Raw genomic sequence first — 12,011 nt, 5'->3', positions numbered from 1 at the left:
GTTCTACCTGATTTTGTATCCTCAGGACCTAGCAAATACCTAGCTTCACCTGTTCCTCAAAAATAAGTGTGACTTGTAGGATTGGAACATTAATTCTCTTGATTTTCTTTTCTATAACATCATTAGTCATCTCTGCCCAACTGGAAGTAAATTTGTCAATCCAAATGGGTGACATTTAGGAGGAATTTTTTTAAAAACTTTTTTTCAAAAATAAGAGTGACTATTGATGATAAAAAAAATAATAGCAGGTGAAAGTCTTTTCTTTTAATTCTACTAGAGTATTTTCGACTTTATTAATGTTTAGTCTCTCAAGACTGATCACTGTCCTGGGTGCTTGTTACTTAGAATATTTGATGACCGTTAGGAGTCATGATTTCTGTCATTAACATACACAGTGTAAAGGAGAATGACAAAATATTTTAAAACTCTGTCACGTATGATAAACTATGAATGAAATAAAGTCTGCAGTGCCTTTCTTTCTCTTTAACAAGGCCAAGCTTGTTTTTTAAAAAGTGGGGCAAGGGAGACTACTATTCTGCCTTCCTTTGGCAACAGACCTCCTTCTCTCCACGTGATTGGGCTAAGGATGTTGATAACATCAAGAAGATGCTTTCCTGTGTCCAGCATCACAGTACCTTACAGACAGAGTGACCAGGTCAGGGCTCTCATCTGTGTCGTAGCTGAGAGAGATGTGGCGTAGTTATGATTCTGTGGTCACACAGCTAAGGATACTATCCACGTAGGCCACCTCTCTGCTGCTTCCAGAAATTCCAAGTGCCCCAAAACTAAGGTGGTACAATGCTTACCAAAGCTATAAATGTGTTTAGATGGGAGTTAACTCTATATGTGAAATATTTCTCACCTCCCTCCTACTTTCCACCCCCACACAAGTACACTCCTATTGAATTCTAGGTGTGAACACCTAGATATTTCACTCTGACTCAACTTTCCATTCTCATATTTGATAAGATTGACACAAATGAAATACATTTGATAATATCCAACTGTATGTCTTAAGCATCTCTATAATGTTCAATGAGTAGATTGAGGAGATGAAAACAAAGCTAGCCAAGTATTTTTCTCTTACCAAAAGAAATAATTGAATCCCTTTGACAAATAGCTAACTTATTGAGTGTTTACTACATCCCTGGCACTGTTTTAATTGCATCCATTTGCCCACATACTGCAACGGCTCACACTTTAAAGATGGGGAAATTGAAGCTTCGAGAGGTTAAGTAACTTGCCTAAAGTTGCACCTGGCAAAAGGCAGAGACATGTTTTGAATACAAGTAGTCTGACTCCTAAATCTGATTATTAGCCTCCATGCTGTACTGACTCTGGGTAAATGAATCCAGAGTATCCCTGATGTCTTTAAAATAAGATATAGTTTTCCCAAAATATACCTCTTTAGTGGAGCCTAAGTGCTGCTTAAAGCAAGATATGCCTGTGGAAACCAGTGCTATAATTTTAGGACTTTCCCTCTAACTAATGAAGGGCATTTTCTTTGCAAGAGAATTAAGCACAAAATTGTGCAAGGACTGAAACGCTCTCAGAAACCAAGATTACACCCACTTTGGCATGCTGTGTCAAGCACCCAGGGCATAAGGAAAGAAAAGCAGGCTGGAGTGAATGGTTACACATTCAAATTTGAGCCTCAGCCATATATGTGGGTTAGTTTCCAAATGGACATTTATGTTGCCTTTATGTGGATCAAGTTGGTGTTTATTTGCCAACCGTGTTATTTAGATCTAGGAAAAAGATGGCGTGGCCCCAGGGAAGTTTCACAATTATAACCTAACTAGGTTCCCCAGCTTACTTCAGATAAAGGGGGCCCCAGAATGTTTGATAAACATAGCATCTAATAGTTCATTGATTTTCAGTAGGGAGCAGTCTCTGCTTTTGCAGGCGGTCCCAACTGGGACTTGTGGACTGACACCCAGCATTTGCCATTGCTCTAACTGTGATGCATTCCTGGTCCTGACTTGGGCGGAGAGGGAGAAAAAGGGGAGCCAGAGATTATCTTTGCGAAAAATCTAGCTTTTATTACATCACCTAAAGTAGCACGACCTGCTACACTAATGAAATCGTGTTCTTGGTTGAAAAGGGCAATTGTTAGCCTGACTTTGTGCGCACTAAAAACATTCCCCCAATCTTGTTAAATTATTGCTCTCATTTCAGATTTTTATGGCTGTGCAGCTTACCAGCCCTCATTTCTTTACGTTTCATTCATTTTCCTTGTATTGATGATTAATGGAGGATGTCGAATGTTAGAGTGAGCAGGCATCAGCAATTGCAAGATCATAATTAGTTTAGCTGACGAGGGCCTCTGATAGCACTTGCATCTGGATGGAAAAATTACCCTATAGGGAACTGGCTGCTCACCAGGTCTTTTTAGTGATACATTGTGAAACACCCGATGAATCAAATGCCCTTTCAATGCCAAGAAAGTGTTCCAGTCTTGAAGCCAAAATTATGTCTGCAGAAAGCTTTCCATTTGAAATGTATCAGAGTACAATTATAACCATTGTATTTTCTTGGCAGGGAAACCACTGGTCTACAGTATGGACTCAAGTTAAATAAATTGCCTAAATTTTATGAATCCCTGAAATTTTGACTTATGGTATTTGTAATTTTAAATTTATAATAAAATTGGGTCCCAGCAACATTTTTTCCACTCCTTATCTAACGTGCATATTTTATCATTAAAGGCTTCGCTTCCTAGAGAAAGGAGAGCGAAGTTGCAATTCAGCCTGTCTTTTTTTTTTCTTGCAGCAAGAGCATTTCATTTCCTGCCTGTTAGTATTTGCGCCTACAAACACAGCCTGACTTTTGTTTCAATGAGTTTAATGGAATCATTACTTGATAGCAAGAATGGAACAAGCAATACTAATTATCTACTTTTAAATATTCTTAGATTATTTTTGAATCTGGTGATTACAGAATTCAGCCCACTAAAATCAATTTGTATTCGGAAACGCTTGTGATTTCCAAGTCTGAGGCAAATAAAATAAATAGCCATTGATGGGACTAGCTCGTCTGGCTCCAGCAGGCACCTCATAAGCGTTCTCAGTAATACTGTACTTCGAGTTGGCAACAAGTTTCGACTGGTCGCCTCAGCTTTGGGAAATAGACGGTGTTCTCTTTCAAAGTTTACAATTGCAACCCCCAAAATTAGAATCGAGTGTGTGATATTCTCTTAATACTTGTGTTACATGAATGACATCCAAAAAGACACAAATCACGTTTAATTTTAAATGGTTTCCATGCTGCGTTTATTCCACGCTTGACTCTATTTTTAAAGCCCAGGTAGCCTGCGCTCCCCCTTTGCTAAAGTATATTAAACATATTGCCACGTTCTGTCTTGTGACTTTTGTTTTGACACGTTTAAAAGGTATATTTTAGGGTTCAGCATTTAGGAGCCATCATTAAAGGCACAAACCCCAAGTTCAAAAAGTTAAAGCTGTTTCTGTGAAAAGCCTTTGGCGTTGCACACACCTCATCCATCACTGTAGGGTTAATTATAATGAAAATCAGTGGTGCCTATTAAACACAATTGAACCTGACCTCATTATGGGCAGTGTGGTTTTATACTGTCATTGTTGCTAGTCTAAAGACAAAACTCCTGGGTTGATTTGGTCTAACTCCACTGATCATGTGACTCACCTCTGACCTTGTGTTCCCCCCCCTCCCCCCGTTTCAGAGGCGTAGAGGCTCGGGTGTTTTTTGTGCCAATTGCTTGACCACAAAGACCTCTCTCTGGCGAAAGAATGCAAATGGCGGATATGTATGCAACGCGTGTGGCCTCTACCAGAAGCTTCACTCGGTAAGAGCTTGTTAGACTGTTGGAGGAAAAGCTATATAAAGCAGCCTGTTCTGTGGTGTGATGTGTACCATTCCCTGGCTTGCAATGCCTGCTCCCGCAGAGCTTAATACAGTCACTTTGAGAGCACCTGTGATTTATGGTGAAATGGCCTTAGATGTTATGGGGAGATATATTTGAGATCATTAGTAATGCATTATGCTTCTTTTGATATAAACGAGGAAAATGATTGATTTCTGGGAACTTCCCATAACAGATAGTCGAACTAATGGTTTTCAGAATTTGGTGAAATTAATTTAGGCAGAAAGGAGAAACCTTAAAAGTTCAAAAATACACAAAAAATGTTTTAAAAAGAGGACTGTCCCTATTTCACATAAAATACAGGGCAGGGAAAGAATGCTTATTTTCACTTTAACTTCAGAATTTGCAAGTGTCATCCCGCCTGCTTTGGGGGCTAGAAGTTGGGCACGTTCCAAAGAGTCGTTCTGAACTAGGGCCCGAGAATTCCAGGCGAATGTCTTCAGTTCTTCCGATGGATATGTTCGAGTGAGGTATCTCAGGGCCCGAACGGCACACATCCGAGTAGAGGAAGGTGCGAAGGTGTTTTGTGTTTTAAACTCTCTGGCTGGCTTCTTTCTGTGGCTTACTGAGGTACCTCCAGAACTTTCGTCTCAGATTTTAGTTAGAATCCTCTGCGAAAGTTTAAGCTCACAAATTCCATTTATATATGCATTTGACTTCCTGAGGATATTTTTTTTTTAGTTTAGGAAGTTTATCTGCTGACAAGAGCTGCCTTTAAAAATAGGAATACCCCACTTAGTAAACAGAAATCCATTTCCCTCTGCCTTTTTCATTTTGTTTGGCATTTTACCATAGCTCTTAGCACAGCCAATGAATAAATTACAGCTACAGGGAATACAGTTTTAGACAAAACGTCCTCATAAATGGACCACTGGAAGCACTCTAAAAAATGCATGCTGCCAACAATACTAATTGGTGGTAAACTGTAAAACCTTAGTTATTACGTGTAGCTAACAGAAAGATTCTCCGCTCCGCCACCACATCACCTTCCTCTTGCTTCACCTTCACCATTTGAGCACAGCAATAAGCTTTCATTTAATGAGTAGTGACATTAATGATTTTAATTGAACTCTGGCCAATCATAGGCCAAGAATTAATTAAACTACTGTTCTTCCAGGTTATGATAATTTAACAACTATGATATAAAGTAAACTCTTTTTTTTACAATTATTTTAATATTCATCTCTCCAGAGGCAAGATGTGTTCAGTTTTGAGTTTCTTTATATCGTAAATTTAAATACATAAAGGTTATGCTCACATCTCATGTAAAGACTGTCACAAAAGTTATAAAAGTTTTGAAAGGGTATTGCAAATTTCTGGTTTCCTTATAGGTAGATATTAAATATCGCATATTTTCATAATAGAAATAGGAGCTCTTTATAAACCTGAACGTTCTGAACAAAATAAATGAATATGGCATATCCATGGGATGTGGCATTTTCATTCCGAAACTAATAATTGAATTGTCAATGACAAGCGTGTTATCTTTCTTGCCTTTAAAATGCCTCTGTGACAATGGAAACATTCCAAAAAGGATTTATATTTATATTTTGTTTAAGATATAAAAGGTCTCCCTTGCATTAAGGCACATTCTTTCTAGGAATAATTTATAAATTTCACATTCTAGGTAGAACTTACTTGCTGATTTCAGTAATCTTTCAGAAAAATCAGGTTTTAGTCCACTTAAAGAGTTTCCTAAATTTTAATCTGTAAATATGCATTAATTTATTAAACTTATTCTTTTTATTTTATAAGTCAAAGTTAGAGCTCTCACTGCAAGTAAAGTTTTTGGTATAGTCTTCTCTACGGATTTGAGTCCTGTAATATAAATGCCTGTTGAGCACGTACATAACCACCAATCACAGAGTGCTTAAGCTGAATGGAAAACAAGCTGGGGGAAAGTCAACATTCCATCTAAGTACAGAGTAGAATGATGTATCAGGTAGTTGGACCAAAGCTACAAAAAAATTTAAATTTTCAACAGAAAGCAAATGCTTCACCTGTTAACAAGTAAAATTTTCCATAGTGATTATATAAAATCCTATTAAACAAGGAGAAATAAAAGTGAGAGGTGGAAAAAAAAAAAGTCTCCCGCTGATATGGCTTTGAGTACCTGATATCTTTCCTCATGATTCTTCTCATTTGTCTTTGATTATGTATGCTCTGGTATTTAATACTTTATATTCACATTTGCAGTTATTTAGAAGAATGCACGTATTCATCAGCTCAGGGTACCATAACCAGATACCATAGACTGGGGTGCTTAAACAACCGAACATATTTTCACATGGTTCTCAAGGCTGGAGGTCTGAGGTCAGAGTACCAGTGTGGCCGGGTGCTGGTTGGAGAGCTCTCTACCTGGCTTGGAGAAGGCCTCCTTCTCTCTATGTCCTCATCTAACCTAATTTGCCTCCTGAAGACCGGATCTCCAGATCCAGGCACATTGTGGGGACGAGCTTCCACATACGAAGGAGGGGACCCAATATGGTCTGTAGCAATGCAGAATTCTGCCACAGTTGTCATTAAAGCCCAGCTCCCATGTTCCTGTACTGACATCCTAATGCATGACTCAGAAGTTGAGAAATATTTCAGAAAAATCTTGTTCCTTCAAGTAACTTTCTACACAGTTTTATCACTAAATGATGCAATTCCAAAATCTATTGAGTTTGGAAAAGCCATTTTTAAGTAGGTTAAAGTTTTCAGTCCTCGCTGCAAAGTTGGACACGATTTAATTGCGCTAAAATAGTGTGCTTTGGTGACGGCCTCTGCTCCCGCTTAGGGCAAGAGGAGAAGATTTAGTAAATCTATAGCGTAGAGTCTACCCTTGCTTTGAACTTAAGTGTGGTTCATATTTGTGAGGAATCGTTAATGCATTTTAATGTATTTTCTCACATTTCCCTTTTATGTGTTGTGCGTGTGTGTTCTCTGCAGACTCCCAGGCCTTTAAACATCATTAAACAAAACAACGGTGAGCAGATTATTAGGAGAAGGACAAGAAAGCGCCTTAACCCAGAGGCACTTCAGGCTGAGCAGCTCAACAAACAGCAGAGGGGTGGCAGCGAGGAACAGGTCAACGGAAGCCCCCTTGAGAGGAGGTCAGAAGATCATTTAACTGAAGGTCACCAGAGAGAAATTCCGCTCCCTAGCCTGAGTAAATACGAAGCCCAGGGTTCATTGACTAAAAGCCATTCTGCTCAGCAGCCAGTCCTGGTCAGCCAAACTCTGGATATTCACAAAAGGATGCAACCTTTGCACATTCAGATAAAAAGTCCTCAGGAAAGTACTGGAGACCCAGGAAACAGTTCATCCGTGTCAGAAGGGAAAGGAAGTTCTGAGAGAGGCAGTCCCATAGAAAAGTACATGAGACCTGCAAAACACCCAAATTACTCACCACCAGGCAGCCCTATTGAAAAGTACCAGTACCCCCTTTTCGGACTTCCCTTTGTACATAATGACTTCCAGAGTGAAGCTGACTGGCTGCGATTCTGGAGTAAATATAAGCTCTCCGTTCCTGGGAACCCGCACTACTTGAGTCACGTGCCTGGCCTACCAAATCCTTGCCAAAACTATGTGCCTTATCCCACTTTCAATCTGCCTCCTCATTTTTCAGCTGTTGGATCAGACAATGACATTCCTCTAGATTTGGCGATTAAGCATTCCAGACCTGGGCCAACTGCAAACGGTGCCTCCAAGGAGAAAACGAAGGCACCATCAAATGTAAAAAGTGAAGGTCCCTTGAATGTAGTAAAAACAGAGAAAGTTGATAGAAGTACTCAAGATGAACTTTCAACAAAATGTGTGCACTGTGGCATTGTCTTTCTGGATGAAGTGATGTATGCTTTGCATATGAGTTGCCATGGTGACAGTGGACCTTTCCAGTGCAGCATATGCCAGCATCTTTGCACGGACAAATATGACTTCACAACTCATATCCAGAGGGGCCTGCATAGGAACAATGCACAAGCGGAAAAAAATGGAAAACCTAAAGAGTAAAACCTTAGCACTTAGCACAATTAAATAGAAATAGGTTTTCTTGATGGGAATTCAATAGCTTGTAATGTCTTATGAAGACCTATTAAAAAAATACTTCATAGAGCCTGCCTTATCCAACATGAAATTCCCTTCTTTTATTCTTTCTTTTGATGAGTAGGTTACCAAGATTAAAAAGTGAGACAAATGGTCAGTGAGAAGAAAAAAAAAAAGGAAGATGGTAAATAGTCATGTTTTAGAACCTAGTTAAGTCAAAAAACCATCTTGGCGAATGTGTACTGTGGAAACGGTCCATAAGAAGTATCACCAGACTCTAATTATTATGTTTGTAAAGAAAGATATCAAAGCTATCTAGAATTTGAAAGGGTTTACATATTATTGATACTAACGCAGTATTGGCCTGGCCGTTGGTCCATTTGTTCATAAACCCAGAAGTTGTTGCCTAAGTTTAGAAGTATCACGAAATCCTAGGCAGACGAGGAGAAATCTAATCTCCTGGGCAGCGAAAGGAAAATGGCGCCTCTTACAGCAATCTCCTCTCATTGACCATGTTTCCGACTTAGACCTAGAAATGCGAGCTGTGGTTAGGCTTGGTGAGAGAGCAGCAAGGAAAGTGACAGCTGGTGGCACAGTGATTTTGGCCAGCCCTGCCTGTACATACACATGCACACCCTCTCTGATATTTTTGTCCTTTAGATGTTCAAATACTCCTTTCAAAAGTAGTCCTTTTGTTTGCAGTTTAGGTTCATTTTGTCCAAATATATATGCATTTTTAAAAAACAGTGTCCTCAGTGCTTACGTAGTCTTTTTTTTTTTTTTTTTTTTTAGCCAGGTGTTTCTTTCTCTTATGTGATAAAGCAGTTTGGATTTGTTTTTTAAGCCTCCTCTTGGTCACCAATCTCACTTGGCACGTTATAACTAAAGGGATCCCCCTCAGTTCAAAAAGATTAGATGGATACAAAAGTTCAGACCGTGGGCTGAATTTGTTTAGAATACATGGTATTTCTCCACAAGGTAACCTGCTGTATTATTTATTTTCTTCTGGTTAAATAGAAGTTCCAAACTTTGTGGCCAGGCAGCGTCTAAGGTTACGTTACCACAGACTGACAGTTGGTATATGTACCAGTCACTCCCTTCATTAGATTTATACAGGTTTAGTTAAGTAGCATTAAATAGGATTCTTAGAAGTATATCTTCATAGTACTTTTAATACTTAAGGCTTTGTAAAACTATCCATGAAGGGAAAGCTCCTCAGCATAACTGCTCAGGGAAATAGGGCTACATAACTGAACATTAAGTAATTGGTTAAAGGTGCTGTTAGTCGAGCCTCAATGCTTGCTACAAGGATGTATGTACAAGGACTGACTTAAATAATTTGCATTATATTGTCCCAACCAGTAGTTTATTTTTTGCCACGGAGATGTAGAAGATATTACAAGCTACTGGATGCACTGTCAGATTAACTTATTTCATTAAAGAAGTTGGGAGAACAAATAGGAAAAAAAAAACTTATTTTTCTAGTAAATATTAATGTATTACATTTCAAATAATGGTGCCTGACATATTGAATAATTATTTTCTACAGTGTACGTATGCAACAAAGATATTCCATCATGCATTAGAGTCAGTTCTGGCTCTGCCTAGCTGTTTACATTTGCAAATGTAGCAAACAAGGTAATGAAGCAACTATTTCTATTGCGGTAGATACCTTTTGTGTGTGTGTGTGTGCATTAAAGTTGTAAACGGTAACATGAAACAAATGGAAGTTCTTGATATAATGATATGGAAAACAAGAAGGAAATGAAAATATTTTTATGCCTACTTAGGAAAAAAAAGGGTAGCACTATTCATTCCAAGTACTTTTTTTTTTTTAATTTTTAAGCTCTTAACTCACATTGTTATGCTTAAAATGATAAACATATATCCTCTTTTTATTGCTTTGTCTATGTTTCGGATGAAACATTTCAGAAATTATTTTGATAAGCGCTGCTGGCCCCCGCAGCACTGGTGTTTTTATTGCGTTCTGTAGCCGTGTTTGCACTCAGTTTTACAGAATTCCCAGTTGCTTTGTATTGTTTTGTTGTGTTTGGGTTTTGTTTCTTTTTCCCAGTACCAGGTCTTTGTTCCTTAAAGTTGGATGGCAGGTAGAATTCAAGCAGTTTGTGACTGTCGTAGTGAATGAAGTTAAAATGTCTTTCTGATGTGTTGTCATTTCCATTCTTGCATTTTTGTTTTCATGTAAAAAACAAAAACAAAAAAAAAAAACAAAAACAAAAAACAAAAAAAAAAGGGAGAGAAAGAGAAAAAAGAAATCAGGACTAAGCCTTCAGCTTCAGTTTCATTTTGAAAGGGCCCTATTCTGATCTCACCTGTCTAGCTCTAATATTCACATAAACTGAAATAAAGAGGTGGAGTGAGGAGCTCTGACATGCAAATTATGTGATGCTGATTTATCTTTCTTAGGAATTTCGATGAATACATCTCAGAATGTACAGGCAGACTTGAGAGGTGGCCATTAAAGATCTCAGAAAGAGAGGAGATGTCCCAAACAACAAAACAATATTTCATTTTCTTAGTAAAAAGACTAGTAATAAAGTGCACTGTGGCAATCCTTAAGCAACATTATATATGAACTGCTCAAATCAGCAGAATGTCTAAAGTTTGGTTAACTTGGGCAATATTACAGGTATGACTTTTTGGGCAAAACTGCTCCATAAACAATTTCTCCAGTGTGTCAGACACAAATAGGTTGTTCATTTTTGGCATGTATTCCTTTCTCTTTTTTTTTAATCTGATTTTTGTTTTCTCAGACAGACGTAGTAGTAATGATTAGCATTGGAAAATACATATCACTATTCTTGGAATATTTATGGTCAGTCTACTTTCAGTAGAATATTCTTGGATAGCATTGACACGATAGATCTTATTCCATATTCCTTTATTATTGATTATTTTATTTTCACTTTTGTTTTCATTGTTATACATATTTTGATGGAGAAGAGGTTGGGCTTTTTTAAAAAGATGAAAATTTATTGTAACACTAAAATACCCCTTATTTTTTTGACCTGCGAAAGCCTTTGTTCCATCTCTCAAAATATATTATAAAAATGGTTTGTTGTTATTTTTATTTGGTTTAAAGGTTTCCGAATGATTTTGCCTTAAATTGTGATTTTAAATGACCTACTTAGGTACTTATCCTTTTTTTAAGGACTTTCAAGATGATTTAGGAATTTCCCCTCTTGGAAAGGCTTCCCCTATGATGAAAACTATATGCCAGCTAAAATTGTATACCATTGAAAAACTGTAAGTCTTTTGAAATTACTTGTCTCTATTCTGAATCAAGCTTTGAGTCAAACTTTAGGTCAGGACCAGCTCATACATTCGTTCTGCCTTTTCTTACTCTTTCTTTCTCCCTCTCTCACCCATATATTCATACTGTTGTTTGGGATAGAAAAATCATAATGAGCCAGCCCACCTTGGAAGGATGTGGATTGAGAGACACTACAGGACTCTAAGTGAATGAGAAAAGGATGGAGCTCTAAACCTTAACACGTTAACTCCGTAGTTCAAAAGGAAACGAGTGTGCCCATTCTTTCTACATGACATATTGAGATGTTCTTTTAAAAAAATCAACTTTTAAGATAGTGATGTTTTGTTCTAAACTGTTCTCTTTTAGTAAAGGTAGATTTTAGAAAACAAGCATGGGGATTCTTTTCTAAGGTAATATTAATGAGAAGAAGAAAAAAAAAGTGATTATCTTTAACAGCTCTTTGTCGAAGCCTGTGGTAGCACATTATGTTTATGGTTGCACATGTGCACATGATCTGTTATGATCCAATGCAAATACAGCTCCAAAAATAGTAAATGTATAGAGATTTTAAAATGCCTGAGGACATACATTTTTCTTAATAAATTGAAGAGTACCAGTACTGCTATTAAAATAATTATTAGCCTTCTGCTGTGTGGCTGCAAAACATCACAAGGTGACCCGTCCTGAGACCTCTGAACTGCCCGCCTGTCTAGTTAGTGAACATTAACACAATTCCAGAGTGGGGGTGTCTGTCGTCCAGTGGTAGGAGCATGGAGTAAAGAAGCTGGTGGTCAGCTCCTGTGCTGTAGG

The 12,011-nt window shown here is 37.9% G+C and overlaps 1 protein-coding gene across 7 annotated transcripts in view; it reads left to right on the top strand.

The window, feature by feature from the left end:
• Positions 1–10,081, top strand: part of TRPS1 (transcriptional repressor GATA binding 1) — a 248,641-nt gene extending 238,560 nt beyond the window's left edge. For all 7 annotated transcript variants that reach the window (XM_057308080.1, XM_026495538.4, XM_026495540.4 and 4 more), the window contains 2 exons: positions 3,701–3,823; positions 6,833–10,081. In XM_057308080.1, coding sequence (XP_057164063.1) covers positions 3,701–3,823; positions 6,833–7,894 — 1,185 coding nt within the window. In that variant the 3' untranslated portion in view covers positions 7,895–10,081. The remainder of the gene's footprint in view (positions 1–3,700; positions 3,824–6,832) is intronic.
• The last annotated feature ends 1,930 nt before the right edge of the window (positions 10,082–12,011 follow it).

This window comes from Ursus arctos, unplaced genomic scaffold (genome assembly GCF_023065955.2).
Source record: "Ursus arctos isolate Adak ecotype North America unplaced genomic scaffold, UrsArc2.0 scaffold_6, whole genome shotgun sequence".
NCBI lineage: Eukaryota > Metazoa > Chordata > Mammalia > Carnivora > Ursidae > Ursus > Ursus arctos.
Note: the sequence above shows the minus strand (reverse complement) of the source record. Positions and strands in the feature narration are given on the sequence as shown.